General features: G+C 40.7%; 1 protein-coding gene across 1 annotated transcript in view; it reads left to right on the top strand.

Annotated features, from left to right (window-relative positions):
• Positions 1 to 468: 468 nt before the first annotated feature.
• LOC306733743 (solute carrier family 24 member 2) overlaps positions 469 to 16,704 on the top strand; it is a gene marked incomplete at both ends in the record, with an annotated part of 35,887 nt that continues 19,651 nt past the window's right edge. Inside the window, one exon of the mRNA XM_079215036.1 lies at positions 469 to 1,371. Coding sequence (XP_079071162.1) covers positions 469 to 1,371 — 903 coding nt within the window. The remainder of the gene's footprint in view (positions 1,372 to 16,704) is intronic.

Raw genomic sequence — 16,704 nt, 5'->3', positions numbered from 1 at the left:
ATGAATTGTTCATCGCACACTTGCAGTTATTGCATATACAGTGTTATATAAAAAGAGAAAATCCGCAACAGTGGACATTTGATACTCTGATGATTTACTAATCAATTAATCAAATAATTGTTTAGTTATGTCTCGTTTCATTTTGTAGCTTCAAACTGACAAAGCATAATCTTTAAAATAGACCTTGTTTACTCAATCACAACCTTTTCAATTTGATTGTCTTTTGATGTCAATTTTACAGTCTTGAGTTTCTTTCCCGGTTCAATTATTAATTGTCTTCGTTCTGTTGACATTTTCCAGCAGAGGCTAATATGAGGACATCATTTGGCAAACCAGACCCTGGAAAGCAGCTACAATCTTTTCAACTCATTTGACAGCACCATGCATTGTCTCCGGTAAAACCTGCTCCCTGCTCTCCCCTCATCCTACCCAGCCATTGAGAGAGAGGACACCACAAGCTGCACAGACATGGGTTCCGATCAACCCTGCATGGATTCCCTAGAGAGAAGGCCCACGTTGAGTGCCGCCTGTAAGCGGCAAGCCTACCGGTGTCTGCGGAAAAAGCTGAGGCCATTGCGAATCGTAGGGTTTGCCCTCAGCCTGGTGGCCTTAAGTGCTGTTTCCTTCAGTGCCTTGACCTGGAGCTCAGGGGGTTTCAGTGAGCCGGTGCTCCCCCAGGAGAGTCTTCACCAGTCGGCCCCCCACAGGACTCTGCTTTTCACCCAACATCAGAGGGACCCCAATGTGTCCACCGACATGCCAATATCCATGAAATCGTCAGCAAATAGCAGCGAGGGCCATGGGGCGTACCCGCCAGACATTTTCAACCTCGAGGAGAGACGCAAAGGAGCAGTGGCCCTCCACATGTTTGGCATGATCTACATGTTCATTGCCTTAGCCATAGTGTGTGACGAGTTCTTCGTCCCAGCGCTGACAGTCATCACAGAGAAGCTGACCATTTCGGATGACGTAGCGGGCGCTACCTTCATGGCGGCAGGCGGCTCTGCCCCGGAGCTCTTCACCTCCATCATCGGCGTCTTCATCGCACACAGCAACGTGGGCATCGGCACCATCGTGGGCTCGGCCGTCTTCAACATCCTCTTCGTGATTGGGATGTGTGCCATCTTCTCCAAGGAAATCCTCAACCTAACATGGTGGCCCCTCTTCCGTGACGTCTCCTTCTACATCCTGGATCTGATCATGCTCATCATCTTCTTCCTGGATAACATCATCACGATGTGGGAAAGTATCACGCTGCTCTCAGCCTACGCCGCCTACGTGATCTTCATGAAGTGCAACAGCACTGTTGAGAGCTTCGTCAAAAATTGCATGAACAAGAACCAAGTGGTAGAAGTAGAAGTACAGCCCAAGGTGAGTTGGTTTCTTGAGCCCTATTACTTTTCTCCCACTTCCCTTCATCGCCATCTCCCTTTGAAAATACAATTTTATATGAAATGTCAGACTACGATGAAGTTACAGTAGGTGAGCAGTAATGAGTTTTGGTATTTTGGCTGATAGAAATGACCTTCCATGTCTCCTATGGCATGGGAACGCACACTCATCCTTTTACACATATCATGCAGCTTATTTTGATGAAGTCCGGCTGTGATGAAACCAGTTTGTTGGTGGAGACATGCTTTTAATTCCATGCATCTTTTTTCTGTTCTCATCAGCCTAATGAGCATTTTCAAATGACATCAGTGCCTCACAGATGTCCCGCACTCATAGATCATGCAATATGCAGCAAACATAAACTGACCATTTCCCATTCATGTGGCTTAAACGATGCTACACAGGGCCGGCATACAGTATTCCACTGTGGGATTAATACAACGCAGTCATATGTGTAATTCAGGATTAAACTCTACAAATTGTGTCCCGGTCTGACAAAAAAAATCCCTTAGAAAATCTCAAGAGCTGTCTTTTTTTTCCTTCGTTTAAAGATTTCTCCAGAAATAATACTGTATTTAAATAGTTAAGTAAACATGTGAACAACATGCAGTAAATGGCTTCAGGACTGCTGTGGTAGTCTTGTTTGTCTCCACATTTGCTCTCAAGAGATTCTTCTTCATGTACAGTCTCTCTTTTTGCTCTATAGCATGAACAGATACTCCATAGACCAAAAAACGTAAAAATCATTGTTTTACTTCACATAACATTCGCCCCTCTCAATGACACTTGAGGGCAAAAGACACTGCAGTGCAATTTGATACCGGTGTAGAGATTATCCAGACGGATTTAGATTTCTTTGTAACATGAGATGGAAATTAAATTTGGTGGAAGTTGCATTGTAAAGCTTTAATTAAATCTGGATTTATTCTGAGTACATAAAGGTTATTTAAACGGCAGGTTTCACAATGTTGGGGGGAGAAACTTTCGAAGAAGCCACCATCGCCATTTGATTTGCAGTGTGTAAACCCACATGCTAAAATGAAATCCTCTCTTTATTGAAAAGGCAAGCATGAAAATAGTTGTATTCTTTAGCTCCTATTCTGCCACACTGATTTGATTGAGGGCTTCTGTGCAAGAAAAGAGTGAGAGCTGAGGTGCACACGCTGAGTGCCAGAGAACACTCAGGTGACCTTGAGCTGCAATGGATTCTGGGTACTTTGGCCAACGGGACCGCTCGTATGTGTATTAATAAAAAAACATTTCTGACGGGGGGAAGAAAAACTACGAGACAGATGAGTCGATCAAATCCACCATCATATATCATCTCCTACGTCGCGTACAGCGGATTTAGACTCTCCGCTCTCTTGCATTGTGGGTAACAATCTCGAGGCTGCACCTCTCAGCACCCTGCTTTGAACATATAAAACATAATACATAAAAAAGAAAAATGATTAGATGATGTACAAAATAACAGTGTAAAGCTTTTATTTGACTAAACTCACATTGTCAGTGAACCTCTTTTATTTTGTAGTCTGGGTCTACTGGGTTAATAGGCGCAAATATTATTAGAATATAATCATCTAAACACCTTTTTTTTAATCAAGCTTTGTCACTTTGGGGACGTGTGTATTTTAAGACGCATGTTATTTTGGGAATTAATTGGCAATTTAGCAGCGGTGTATGTGTGTACATCCATACGTGAGTAATGGAGAGTCAAACAGGAGAGCAAGGACAAGTGTCCTGCAAAATATGATGGAGGGTCTGGTTTTCTGCTATTTTTTGTCTTTCTATTTTTAAGTGACATTCACCGCTATGGACTGGGCCATTGTTAAATAAGTTAATCATTTTACTGTCACGACTGAGCTCCAAGGTCTCCTTAATCCTCCATACAGTGCTGTTCAGGTGTAAAGAATTGCATTGGAAGGACAATAGGGCGCTATTTGACGCCATGCCCTTGAACTAGACACTTGATTAAAATGAGCTTTCCTGAGATTATTTCATGCATTATGATATTGGGACGTCCCCGTTACGCATCACATTGCTGGCATAGACAGAAACGCAGGCAGGCTGCAGCAAAAGAGAAGTGGCGTTATCCTGTCACCATAAGGATAAAGAGTGGAGGTTGCTTGGTTGCTAATTGGCAGTTAGCCATCAATAATGCTATAAATACCATCTAAAATTCAATTCTGAGAGTAACATGGACAGCAGTGTGATGTTCTGCATTTAGCACTCATCTGGCAATTTAGTACTGTCTGCAACCGCTGCCTTTCATCTCACTACAGAACTGCTTGTACTGCGGTCCCTTTTTTTTATTGACATAAAAAAAAGTAGATTTTGCGAAACTTGTTTGTTCTGCTCCCTGTAGCATAAAAATAGCTGGCTTTTGTTTCTCTTATTTTCTCGAAAGTAATGCCTTCGCTCCCAGGCAGAGCGTCAGATGGCGAGAGGAGGACTTGCTTTTCCATCATTTGACAGGTCAGAGTAGTCCTTCTTTTTGAGCCCAGGGATCAGGTGTAACATTATCAATACAACACACAAATAACTGTCACATCTCAGTGCGGGTATTAAGTCTATTTAAAGCCATTGTTTTAAACCATTTCAATGGTCAGCCTCATCAAATGTAATCTGCAATAATCTCTCAATCCAGTTAACACAACCACGGATGCTCCATAATGTCATGCCCTTAGACTGACTTGGAATTACAGCAGAATAGGATGGAAAAGGGAAAAAGCTTTCAGCACATTAGGTTTTAGACAGATGGGAGAAAGTTCAACACTTCACATATTTTGAGAAGTGACAGCATGTGGATTTGTTAACACTCTCTCCATAAATCTTAGTTGTGCCTGCAGTTTTAAAATCCTCATGAAATTCTTTATTACTGTAACCCTTTGCCACCGACGATGACAACTCGACACATAGTGGCAGAACCTCAGCACTCATTCATTATCTTGCACCCCTAAAACAAATGCCAACATACATGTTGAGAACAAAGAAAGATATATAGTATATATATAAAAAAAGTAAAAAAATAATATATCTATTTATATATCCCTCTCTCTCTCTCTCTCTCTCTCTCTCTCTATATATATATATATATATATATATACATATATATATATATGTATATATATATATGACTAATGTGACTGTCAACAAATTACAGTATAGACAGTATATATCATATACATATATATATATATATATATATATATATATATATATATATCTATATATATATACGTATATATATAAAATTGTATTTAATTTTTTCTCCTAATTTGACTTAACATATTATACTGAAACCTGCATTACCTGATTTACCTATTTTTGGCAAATTCGGAGCAGCGGACACATACTGTCAACACAACATTGACATATCACCTTTTTAGAGGGGCAATATATCACATTCAGAGCATTAATATAGCAGCAAACAACTATTATCTATGGCAAGATTTAGTGGAGTAATGTCAACCTAGCAGAGAATGAGGTCACTCCAAGATTCTCCTCGCTCTGTTGACATAGCCAGGCCAGCTGTGCATGGGTTCAGTGCAAGTTCGTGCTCTTCCGGTCCGCTCACGGCTGTTCTCTGGTCTGGACTGCTCTCGCATGGGGGTCATAGCTAGTAACACCGCCCCACCGGACAACGACGTAGCGGAAGAATATCGCACACATCCTTCGGTCACCCCTCAGGTAGACACTGTTGGCTCTGTCAACACTTTTGTCAGAGTTTGCGCTGTTGGAACTATTGGCGATGAGCCGCCACCTCTCTCACCATGTTGAGAGCCGTTGAGAGGCAATCAAAATCCTCCCAAAATCGTATTATACATTATTAAAGGATGCTATATATTCAACAGTAAAAGGGACGCTAAACTTACTTCTCGTGTGGGGGGCTTAAAGAGACGGGCTCGGGCTTAAATGGAGCATTTCGACACAGGTATATTCAGACACACGCCATGAGAAAATGAATGTGTTTTTTTTTACATTAAAGAATGTAAACATGTTCTGGTAGAATCCCCAAATACAAGTATGGTCCTGGAAGTGGGCATACATGTCTCATTCAAGTTGATCTGGCAATGTAAACAACAGCTCTTGACACATTCAGCAGACACAAGCCACATGAGCTTTAATTTGGCAAACGCATAGTCATGTGATTCATTGTCAATATATAAATAATGGTGATAGCAGCTTTAACTCAGAATTGGAAGAAATCATCCGTCGTTACACGTAATCCTGCTTCAGATGTGTTCATTCCGTTGATCTGAGTGCATGACCTGTGATTTAATTTGTTCACCTTTGACCCCAAAAGCTGTAGGAAGGATGTCTTTACCTATTAGTTCTGGCCTGATTAATGCCTAAAACCTTTGTTTACCTAATGAGTGCTTAGTTGCTGGTTAATCTCACAACAGGGTCAGTCTGCCTGAGCCCAGCAAGTTAGGTTGCCACCTTTGCCCCTCTACCCCCTAAAACACAACCGTGCAGACTGCCTGGTGATATTTCCCCTGTCCTCATCTACTTTTAACAGAAAAAGATACAGATGTTCTACTCCAGTGGATCGGGCAACAGTAGCCATTGGATTGTCCCAAAAAAAATTGCAGTGTATCTTAATACAATGCAGTATCCCTGTAACAAATGCTATATTTGTGAAGATTAATATCTTCAATTGGGATGATAATTCTTAAGTATATAGTTTGTCACGGTTATTATTCTGACACATCTGTCATGGCAGTATCTCTGGATTAGGGCTACAGGCGTCATTTTACTGTATCTCTTAATTGCTGCATGTTCTCTTACAGCTTAGCCTCATGGTCTGATGGTGTTATCAGTGACTTAACGGGACGGGAGTCGACTTGGACCCGTGCAGAAAAGACTGATTACTGAGCACCAGTATGTGCAGTGCACTCTCTCATTGTTTGCCTGATGGACTGACTGGCTGCTTTTGAAAATACTGGCTTCAGGCAGATCAGCTAAGCAAACCCTTTGTGCAGTTGGGTTCTATGAAAGGCAGAGGAGTGACGGCCCCCTTCCACTTGTTACTATCATCGTGACGCACCAAAAGTCAGTTTGCCAGGAATGGTAATGATGTCATTCTGTCATTTTAGCGCGGCCCCATCTGACAACACATCAGAAACAACTGAACAACTGATTGTTCAACAGAAAATAGCATCTTCAAATGTATTTGTGAGAACAGAAGAATGAGCAAATTAAATGCAAGCAAATCAAACTGGAGAAAAAAGTCTCCTGTACTTGTTTCAAGTATTAGAGCTTGAAATGTGTAGTCTCGGTAAGATTCCACATCCAACCACAATACTAGATGCCTGCTACTGTCAGTGTGTATCAAGGCAAATGTTGGTTCTGCTGAGATGGAAGGTGCGACCTCTGATGTATTACCGAGCTATAAATAGAGTCACAGAGGCGAGATCTTCCATCAGGATTCGCTTCAAAGATCACTTACAAAGCAGGTTCTGTGCAGGGAGCAGACTGTTTGTGTTTCCTCCCTGTGAATATAGACATCCGGGCACCAGGGCTGACGCCGTACACCTTCTGTATATGCACACATTATGCTGCACAGTGTGCTATATTTTTTTTTTACTTTTATCCAGTCCACCAGGCTGCACTTCATGAACTCCGTCACTCGCTGTTTATTTTAGTCCTGGGTGACGTGTTCATGGGATTATCTCCCATTATGACGGATGTTCACCTAATTTTCAGCAAAATCCAGATGTGCACTGCTGAACCAAATTATGAACTGCATCCGTTTCAGATTGCCTCTTTGGGCTTGAATGGATTTTGCTGTTATAAAAGCAGTTGTCAAGCTAATTCTTAGAGAGTGCTGTTGAAATACCCTTTTTTGTACAAACTTTGTACACTACCAGAAACACTACCCTACACCTTTTGTAGACATGTACAGATTGAAGGCTACCGTGGTTGAACTTCAAATTCATTTATTTTGCAGTATCATTTGTATGGTACGTGTCCTTTTCCTTTATTTGAACTGTGTATTTCTGTGAAAGCGGTGAGAGTATTCATGTTTGTATCCTTTAAAAGAAAAGTTGTAGAAGTGACCCTGAATAAAACTGCATAAAAAATTGGTAGATGTCAATAATGATTGTGTGCATTTCATGCATGCCCAACGTTACTGAGGGGCAGAAAGAAATAACAAAATAGAAGCACTCTACAGTGAGTACATACGTTTTAACATGTCAGAAAATAATTGTATTTATAGTTTAATGCAAAGTTGAATTGTAAAAAAGCTAAATTGAGCTGTCTTTGATGATGCGGTTATCAGCGTAGTTTAAGGTCATACATGCACATCGGCCTGCAGACACCTGTGCAAGCACCTTACATACCTACTCGCAGGGGGGAAAGGGAATCATTTTGGCCAGCGACAATAGAGCCACCGTCCAATGATTTAAAAATAGAAAGCCTGCGACTTTGATCCCACCATGAAGATGAGGAGTCCAAGTTTTATCATCCGTTCCAGCTGTGGCTTCGTGTCCAAGGAGAGCCAGTAATTAGTTTTCCTGTTTTGGAGGTTTTTCCGTGCTGTTGGGAGTTTAGACCAGTCTATGGACTGGAGATAAAGCTATCGTTCAGAATAAAGTAATGGACTAATCAAAACACACAGTGTCTGGTTTTAGGGAACTAAGGTGGAGGGTTATTGAGCCAGAGTTTCTTCTTTTCCCGCCTCTCGTCTGTTGTCCACAATTATTTTGGGAGCTCTTGGCAGTGTTGTTGTCCCTCGCCAGCGCCCTGCTTTTGTTCAAACTCAATTTAATTGCATTCAATGGTAATAATCGTGAAAGCGAAGTCCCCATTTGCATCACAGGTGCTGATGGCTGTTTTTTTATTTCGTCCTCAATTGGTTATTGTACTATTTGGTTTCCCCCTTCATTCTTATCACAGTGGGCAGTGGCTCTTCACTGCCTCCTCGGTGCTGTGAAGGGTTAGAAGGTCACCCTGTCACTTAATACAGTGGCTCTGTTTTTATCAGAAGCACAACATAGTCTGCCAGAAAAACAAAACAATAAACCTTGATAAAAATATCATTGGCCATGCAAAGTAGAGCCATTGTAAGTCAGTCCACTTCAGAGAAGTTTACACAACAAACATAAATGTGTACTTGCCCCCAGGATCATGCACATTATCATCATATAATGTCCAATCCTGCTCTCACTTAACACACTAATGACACAACATGTGGAGTGAAGCGGCTATTTTTACACTACAGTTCTTTAAGAACCTTTTGGACACCATGTGAGAGTTACCAGAGTAAAAAACTACTTAACCGTAACGGTTAACACAGGTCTCTTCTCACAAGGGCTACGGTCATTTAGAAATGTAAATGAAGTTAAACAACCATGTGGTTGCGGAGATAATTAAGGAAACGTTTAAAAAAATGATTCTCTTTTTTTTGTACGAGACTAGGCGCGGGGGGGATTTTAGCGCATTGGTGTCTAAAAGGTTTTAAATGTCATGATACCGCTGTCATTAGTTGACAAATGTGTATTGTATATCTTCCAAAAGGTGCAACATTTCCTGGTTAAGCAATGAATTAAGAATTTTTTTTGTGCAGATAATTCAATAATGAAAGTTAGTTTCAGCTCTCTTTGAATCTGTAATGTACGGAAGCGCATTGCATTCACTGGATAAAAAAAAATAGACCCCTGATCTTTTCTCGTAATTACGACATCCTGATCTCGTAATTACGACATCCTGATCTCGTAATTACGAGAAAAGAAGAAGAAAAAGGAAACGTCTGTAAATCCTCTCTCAGTGGCAATTATGGCGCTATTGCAGTTAATCTGCTATTATTACCTTCTCGGTTTGAGACACTGGGAAATACTGATGTTTCTAAAAAATGAGGATGGTATTAAATTGAGTATGTCAACGCTGCGCAGGCATCTCAAGGCGTTAGGATTGTTCAGGCGGAAAGCCCAGTCTGACGTGCTGGATGTCGCTCTGTTTCTGCAGGAGCAGTTGAACCAACACGGGATGCTTCATGGATACAAATTCATGCATTTAAAATGCATCTAATCTGGTTTGGTAGTGACTGTAGCGGACCTCTGAGAGTTTAAAGTATTGTAATAGTTTGTTCCTTTTTTTTTGTCCTTTATTTTAGTCCGTTTTGTTACTGCAGTCGGTGCATTTCCGGTTGTGCTCTTATTTTGAAGGTACAAAAAACGGAAGTTGTTAGTAAGAAACGGGCAGAAATGAAAAGTTGCCATAACAACGGAAAACAGTGATAAAAAGGTTACGGATGTATTAGTTTAGCACCTGGCTGATATGGGCACAAGGTTTGCACCTGTTCAAGTTTATTTTTTGAGAAAATATTGTTTTAGATGGTTACGTTTTTTGTCTGTGTCAGAGCTTAAGCTAACCAACTGCTATTTCCGTTTTTCTTCATAGTTCTTACGGTGAGTTCAATAAACCTTTACGAACCATCACTTAAAGACTCCAGACTATAATTCTGCCGGGGATGCTACAGTGACTCAAAGAACTGTGCGGCACCTGTTAAAAATCCTAGATCCTCAAGGAGTAGCTAAGGCAACGGAACCGTCTAAGAAGACGCCTGTACATATACATGCCATACAGTGGCCAGTATGGCACCTTTCGTAATCAGGTCAGGATGTCGTAATTACGAGATCAGGATGTCGTAATTACGAGAAAAGATCTCGTAATTACGAGATCAGGATCTCGTAATTACGAGATCAGGGGTCTATTTTTTTTTATCCAGTGAATGCAATGCACTTCCGTAGTAATGTACATAGTGTTCAAGAAAAAGCAGGTTGTGAATAAAACCTCACCCTTCTGATTGTGCATGTATGTGAAATGTAGTGACGCCAATTTAAACTATTGGCTTACATATTATTTCATGATTAGCCCAAGAAAATAAAAAGTCAGAATCTCTAAGCAGCACTATTTAAATGTGATCTGCGGTGAAAAGCCAACCCTATCACACCCTTGTTGCCAGTCTCCATTTGAGTTTTTTTGTTCAGTCTTTGGTGAAAAGTATGAGTCATGCCATTACATAATTACAACTCCTCCTCCTCAAAGAGCCCTTCACACTCTGAAAACAAAGACAAGGGTGAAGGGGACAAAACCCAAGTCATCCTGCAAGTAAAGGGAGGTTCCCTGAAATAGGTTACGCAGACAGTTGATGAAATAAACTACTTTAATCTAGCACTGGGGAACTGACAATCACAGAAACTGCCAGATTGTTCAAAGCCGCCAGATTTGATGGGCCACGCCGAGGGGTGAATCTCAATAGGCCCAGATCATTAAGCTGTTCGTCTTTAATGCTTAAGGAGGGTCTATTTTGATGTGACGTAGACAGTAGTAGCTGTGGCTCCAGCTTAAACGTCTGTCTTCGTTGGAAACCATTTTTATTTTATTTGTCCATAGATTGAAGGGTAATTTTACCTCGTGAGAGGTATAGCAGGTATTCACAGAACCAGATGTGATATGAGCTGATGTGGTTTTAGTGCTCAAGGTAAACATTTTATTTTGCTATAATTTTGAATGAATCAGTAGCTCAAGGTCATGAAGGTTAAGGCATACGTATTTCTATATTTTATATTGCCGGCCCCTTAATACAAAGAAACTCTGGAAAAACTGAAATGAGAGATCGTTGTTTTTTCCTTTTTTTCATTCAAGGGAGGGCCTGAAGGTGAAACGTTGATGCTTGCAAGAAACTAAAAGCCTTATCGATCAAGGGCTATTTTTGAAAGCAGGGTCAAATTATCTATTGTAACAGCACTGTAAAAGCATCATGTGAAGGACACCAAGATGCCTATCTCGTTTGGTGTATGACACACACTACCCAGCAAGATGGAAACCGTGCATAGTGTTGCGGGTGGCCGAGGACTGCCAGGCCTTACAAACTCCTTCCTTGGGGGGATTTTTTACCCTGAGCATCAGACTCGCTAAGCTGCAGCAGCAGAACATTACATCAGCTCTGAGAGTTGTGGCTCATGTAATGCCCATCATTTTTTAAATCCAGGGAGAATGCTAGCGCAACGATCTCACGGTTGCAGACAGACTTGACATCGCACAGATAACCGCAGACTATTTAAAACCAAATTTAAGGGAGCAAACTCTTTAAATGGAAGTGATTGCAATCGTAGAGTCTCTAATGAGCGAATGAGAAAATGCTCTGGTGCTCAGCGAATCTGCTAAAAGCCTCTCCTCCTCTTGCCTAAGAGGGCTACCACTTGTTATGTCCATCACTGCTGGACACATGATGCATGCTCCTCGACCCACCCCCACTCAAGCCCACCAAGGTGACCTGAGAGGGCTCTATCAGCATATTACCCCATCTGCAAATGTGACTGGCTGACCTGACTGGCAAGCAGGAAGCTTCCTCTGCATACATTCACCTCCATCTCCTCATCCAAATCAGACTCTTCTTCTGTTGTAAAGTTTCACACTAAATATGAATAAATCCGCAGCAGAAAATAGTACCCATTTACTCTTGTTTGAGTAATGTTTGCTAAAAACTAGAGTGCTAAGCTGGTTTTGGAAATGACTGAGCCTTTTTAAAAAGTGGAACAATGTATTAATTTTCAATGAAAGTGAGTGATGGACAAACTGTTTGTTGTGTTCTTCTACTGGGATTTGTTGACCAGCTTTATCCTTTATAATATAACTAAATCAAACCTGATCAGTACACTGACTCTTTGGACTTAAAGTATGAATGAAAATGTCTGGCATCCGATGTTAAAAGTCAATCTGCTCATTAAGCAGGTCGACTGGTTGGAGAATACACACTTTAAAGTAAAACTTCACTATACACATCAAGCCCAGTGAATGCATTAAAATTGCTTGCTTTCTGGTTCTATTTGTATTGACAGAGATATCTGCTGCACAGAGATCTTGTCCCACATCACCTACAATTTGGGTACTAGGATACATTGCATATCAGGGCCCCATTCCTCGTACGTGGTTCAACAAAGTCGATCAAATGTCCAATTATCCAGCTTAAATTACCGCGATGATTGACATCAGGCTATGTCGGTTTCTCAAAAGCTGATCCGCCCTCAAACAGTCTTGTTAATTCGAACCAGACGTCAGTCATCTGGATAATTGCGCGTGTCCATTCCTCTTCAGAAGGGGGGATAGTCGAGCACTGACACCATGATGTTCTAACAGTACAATGGATGAAAAATCCTGAACATTATCCGGCTAACTCAGTGAGCCAAGTACGAGGAATGGGGCCCAGGTTTGGAAAGTGTCAAAACTAGCTCAGGATGCAGATCAAGCATGTTTACTTCGCCATTACCTTGATCTCCTTATAATGTTTACGGTTGAGTTCTGACACTAATGCCGTTGACAACAATCTCAAAATCCAAGCCAACTTAATACAGTATAGCCCTGGATCTTGGTTTCAGTTTACATTGTGTTGGCAACTGGAGGACAGATGCCTCTGCTTATCAGATTCTAGTGGCTCATTTTCTGGAAAGTGTTCTGGATGCTACGGAGTACATGTTATCTCTATAACCAATACCTGGAGGAAAAAATAAAAAAAAGACTGCCCAGTGGCCTCAGACAAACTAGATTTGGACCACTGTCAGCGATTGAGTTAGTCTGTTGGGAACTTCATCTCTCTGTAAAATGTCTAACAGCATCAGGAGCTGACAAGACAGTAGCACCAGTACTAATATAGCGGCACCCAAACAAAATACAACACATCGAAAACTTATGCAGTTATGTTACGTTATGCAGATAAATAGGAGAGGCCAGCTAAAAAAAAAAGAATCTGGGGCAGACAGTGCTGCAGCAGGAGCACAGTGGACACGCTGCATAATATATATGCAAGAAGAAAGAAAGAAACCTTCGTTCGTTGTTTGCTACAATCACAATTTACTGCATCTGCAGATCCAAACCATCTCTAAACTGACTAACAACGCACGCACATTATACTACCTCTTGTATTTACTCAGCTAAAACATTACGTTGCACATGTGCAATCTAAATTGATCCTGGTGAATAAGTGAATAAAACACTTAGTATTAACTGAAGAAAAAATGACTTTACAATGCATTACATGCACACAGAGTTCTGCTATGGGAAATTGTTCCTGATCAGACCTACAGTATCTTCGGGTGATTACATTTACTTGCAAAAATGACGCTGCAGTTTTTGTTCCCCTATTTGTCTCCCCAAAGCTGGAGTCTGATTGGTTCATGTGAGGGGGGAGTAAGGGAAGCAATTTTGGCTTAGTCCTGGTGAGCATTGCCTTGTGGGAAATCAGCGTTGTGGCAGCTCCTGTAATTAGTTCTGCTTGTTAGAAAAATGAAGGGGTTACTAATTAGCAAGTAGATGGCTTCTTGACTTGTTGTGCATCTTTTCCCTCCTTTTCCTTGAAGATCATCATTATCGTCTCCAGGCAAACTGGAGAGAGTGAGAAAGAGAAGGATGGGGAGGGAAAGAGAGAGAGAGAGAGGCAGCTCAACAGTTTAGCTCACACACAATAAATCTAGATGGACAAATCTCCAAGGGTGTTCTGTCATGCTCTTACAGACAGGCTGCCTACTGTAAGCACATGCAGGCAAACGCCTGGAGCTGTGCAAGATTTCACTTTGCAAGTTTGCTCAACAAGCCAGGCAGTGTGGTTATCAAAAATCTTTACATGCACTGGCTGACAGATGCTGTATTTCTGGAATATCCACATCTACTACAGTTTTAATATGACCGAATGTCTGTCTGGCTTAATCATTGGCTTATGCACATTATTCTTCGCCTTAGCCTTGTGACAACTATTTACATGTCTTGTAAAGTTCCTATATGGGTTATAATAGTTGAAGCAGGAGTGGGAAATATATCAATATTATATGGATATCGTGAGGTATGAGATATCCTCATTTCAGATATTGTATTGTATTTTCCTGGTTTTAAAGGCTGCACAGTAAAGTGATGTAATTTTCAGACTTTACCAGATTGTTCTAGCTGTTTGATTATCTATCTTTACCCAGTTGGTCATTATATCCACATTACTGATGATTAATTATCAAAAATCTCATTTGTCTATCCTATTTTTTGCAATATCGAGGGATAACGTAATGAAGATATTTCTCTAATCTCTATATTTCAACCTTGAGCTTATATTTAGCATACAGATGTGAGCGTGTTATCAATTTTCTAATGTAACGCTAAACAAAAAAAAGGTAATAAGCCTATTTCCCAAATTGTCACGGTGTTCCTTTTAAAGTTTGTGTTGATTTCCACAGTGTTATGGGCTGGAAGCCAGTCTTTGTAGCTAAGGTGTGGAAATTAAGCTCAGAGTTTGTATTGTATTAACTCAAGTGAGACAGTGTTTAAGCTGTTAGTGTTCGTAGATATTTTTCTTGTTTCTACATCACATTCAGGTATTTCTTTGGCCAACTTGCTCACTGTAATCATGAGGGGATTCATTCATTGCAGTACTTATGAGTATCCCAAAACACCTATATGATGCTACTTGGGTCTTGAAGGGTCAATGTATTGCTTTAGAAACTGTACATAGTGTATTTGAATGACAGTAGAGCCAAATGTGACATTCGGAAGCAGTATCTCCAATGATAGCCCCTGCCTTCATGTGATCCACCTTTTAGATTTTGAAATTTGATTCCTTTCAAACGGTCAGAAAACCAAGTAGCGCTAAAAAAAGGAAATTAAGTGGAAGAAGTGATATGGAAAGTGATTCATGGAAATTACACACTGTGAGGCTGATTGCTGATTGGTCACCATGCATGGTATATGTCGGGTATATTGAACATTTTAAGGATCAAGCACACCTATGATTAAATCAAACTCCACCATCTGCAAACTAGAAAGTGTGAAAAAGGCTATTATTCTCCGGTGTAATTTGGCTTGGATGCAGTAGCATAAAGGAAATGCAAATCAAACGCATGCATAAATAGACCCCTTTTGTGCACACAGATTGCATATGAGAAGACCTATAATCCGCCACTGATGTTTGAAAGTCAGGATTTACAGCATTTCACCAATGTGCACAAATTCCTGCAAAAGTCTCCCCCCACACACACCCTTTTAAGCTGTGGGCAATTTGAGTGGTGAAAGCGGAAGTACTTCTGCATGATGTCACACTCGATCGATAATTCTCCGTAACACGGGCGTTACATGCATGCGGCTGCAGAGGGACAATTATCTCCCTCAGCTGATCCGCTTCCAAGAATGATCCTAATGTGACATTACGTAAGAACTGGAAGGCAGAGCTGCCGGTTTTAGAGAACACACAAACTCCAGAGAACATACTAATCTCCCTATGTGATTATTAGTCATAATATTTAACGCTGGCTTAATGAGCGACCCAGGGCGTAATCTCTATCTGGCACATTCACCTGTTCACTCCTAACCATCCCGACTTTGCCTTTGAGGATGGTGATGGGAGTTAAATAGAATAATTACACCTCAAGTGTAAGATATGAAATGGGGAACATTTTTGATTATAGTTGAATAGCTCTGTGAGAAATCTCAGGATTAGCTCAGCTTCTGCAAAAGATTTAGTAAATGTGTAATTTCAGCTCCCTCATTTCTGTAATTATTCTGTAAGCTATACAGAGGCAGACCTAATGTATGGTAAATTATGGGCCGTTAAATAGAAACAGTGGGACACAGTGGGTACTGACATTCACAATGAGTGCAGTGGTGAATCAAAAATATGGAGCCCATAGGATGATCAAGTAAAGGGGAATTTAGTTTAGTAAATTCAGAGTTTTGCTGTAATCAACGAAAGAAAAACAAAGACTTTTTTTTTTTAAATCAAGAAATGTGTTAGCTTACTCCTCATGAAACGGAGTTGACCCCACACTCCTTACTTCATCTTTATCAAGAGATTTGATTTTTAATGCAGTGCAGCGTTATTTAGCTTGCGAATTAATCGCTGGGTTGACAAGCATGAAGGCTCAAGATGTGTAGATTTTACCTGAGTAAAGTTTTAATCAAACTTGATCATTCTTTTTGCATTTCATTTGGCATTGTGCACTCTATCAGCACACACAAGTGCCTCCACACTTCACATTTCATTTCAACATTTCTGTCTAAAAACTGTGTAGGCTGTGAATCAAAGCCTTGATATCTCAGATCTGAACAAAAGCTTAGTGTTTGTTCCTGGAAACGGAGGCCTTAAGCAACTGTTATTTAACACACTCACACAAACACGTTTTTGGAGATGAAGGGAGTGCAGTTCAGTCACTTGGTGAAAGGCTTTTTGTTTCAAAAATAGATGTTACAGTATACTCTAAATGCCAAATAGTCCCGCTGAGAATGATGGCAGAGAATTGAGTGATCGTGAAAAGGCTGGAGTCGCTTTGG

The sequence above is a fragment of the Taurulus bubalis genome, assembly GCF_910589615.1.
Source record: "Taurulus bubalis genome assembly, chromosome: 3".
NCBI classification, from domain to species: Eukaryota; Metazoa; Chordata; class Actinopteri; order Perciformes; family Cottidae; genus Taurulus; species Taurulus bubalis.
This window is presented reverse-complemented; position numbering and strand designations above follow the sequence as displayed.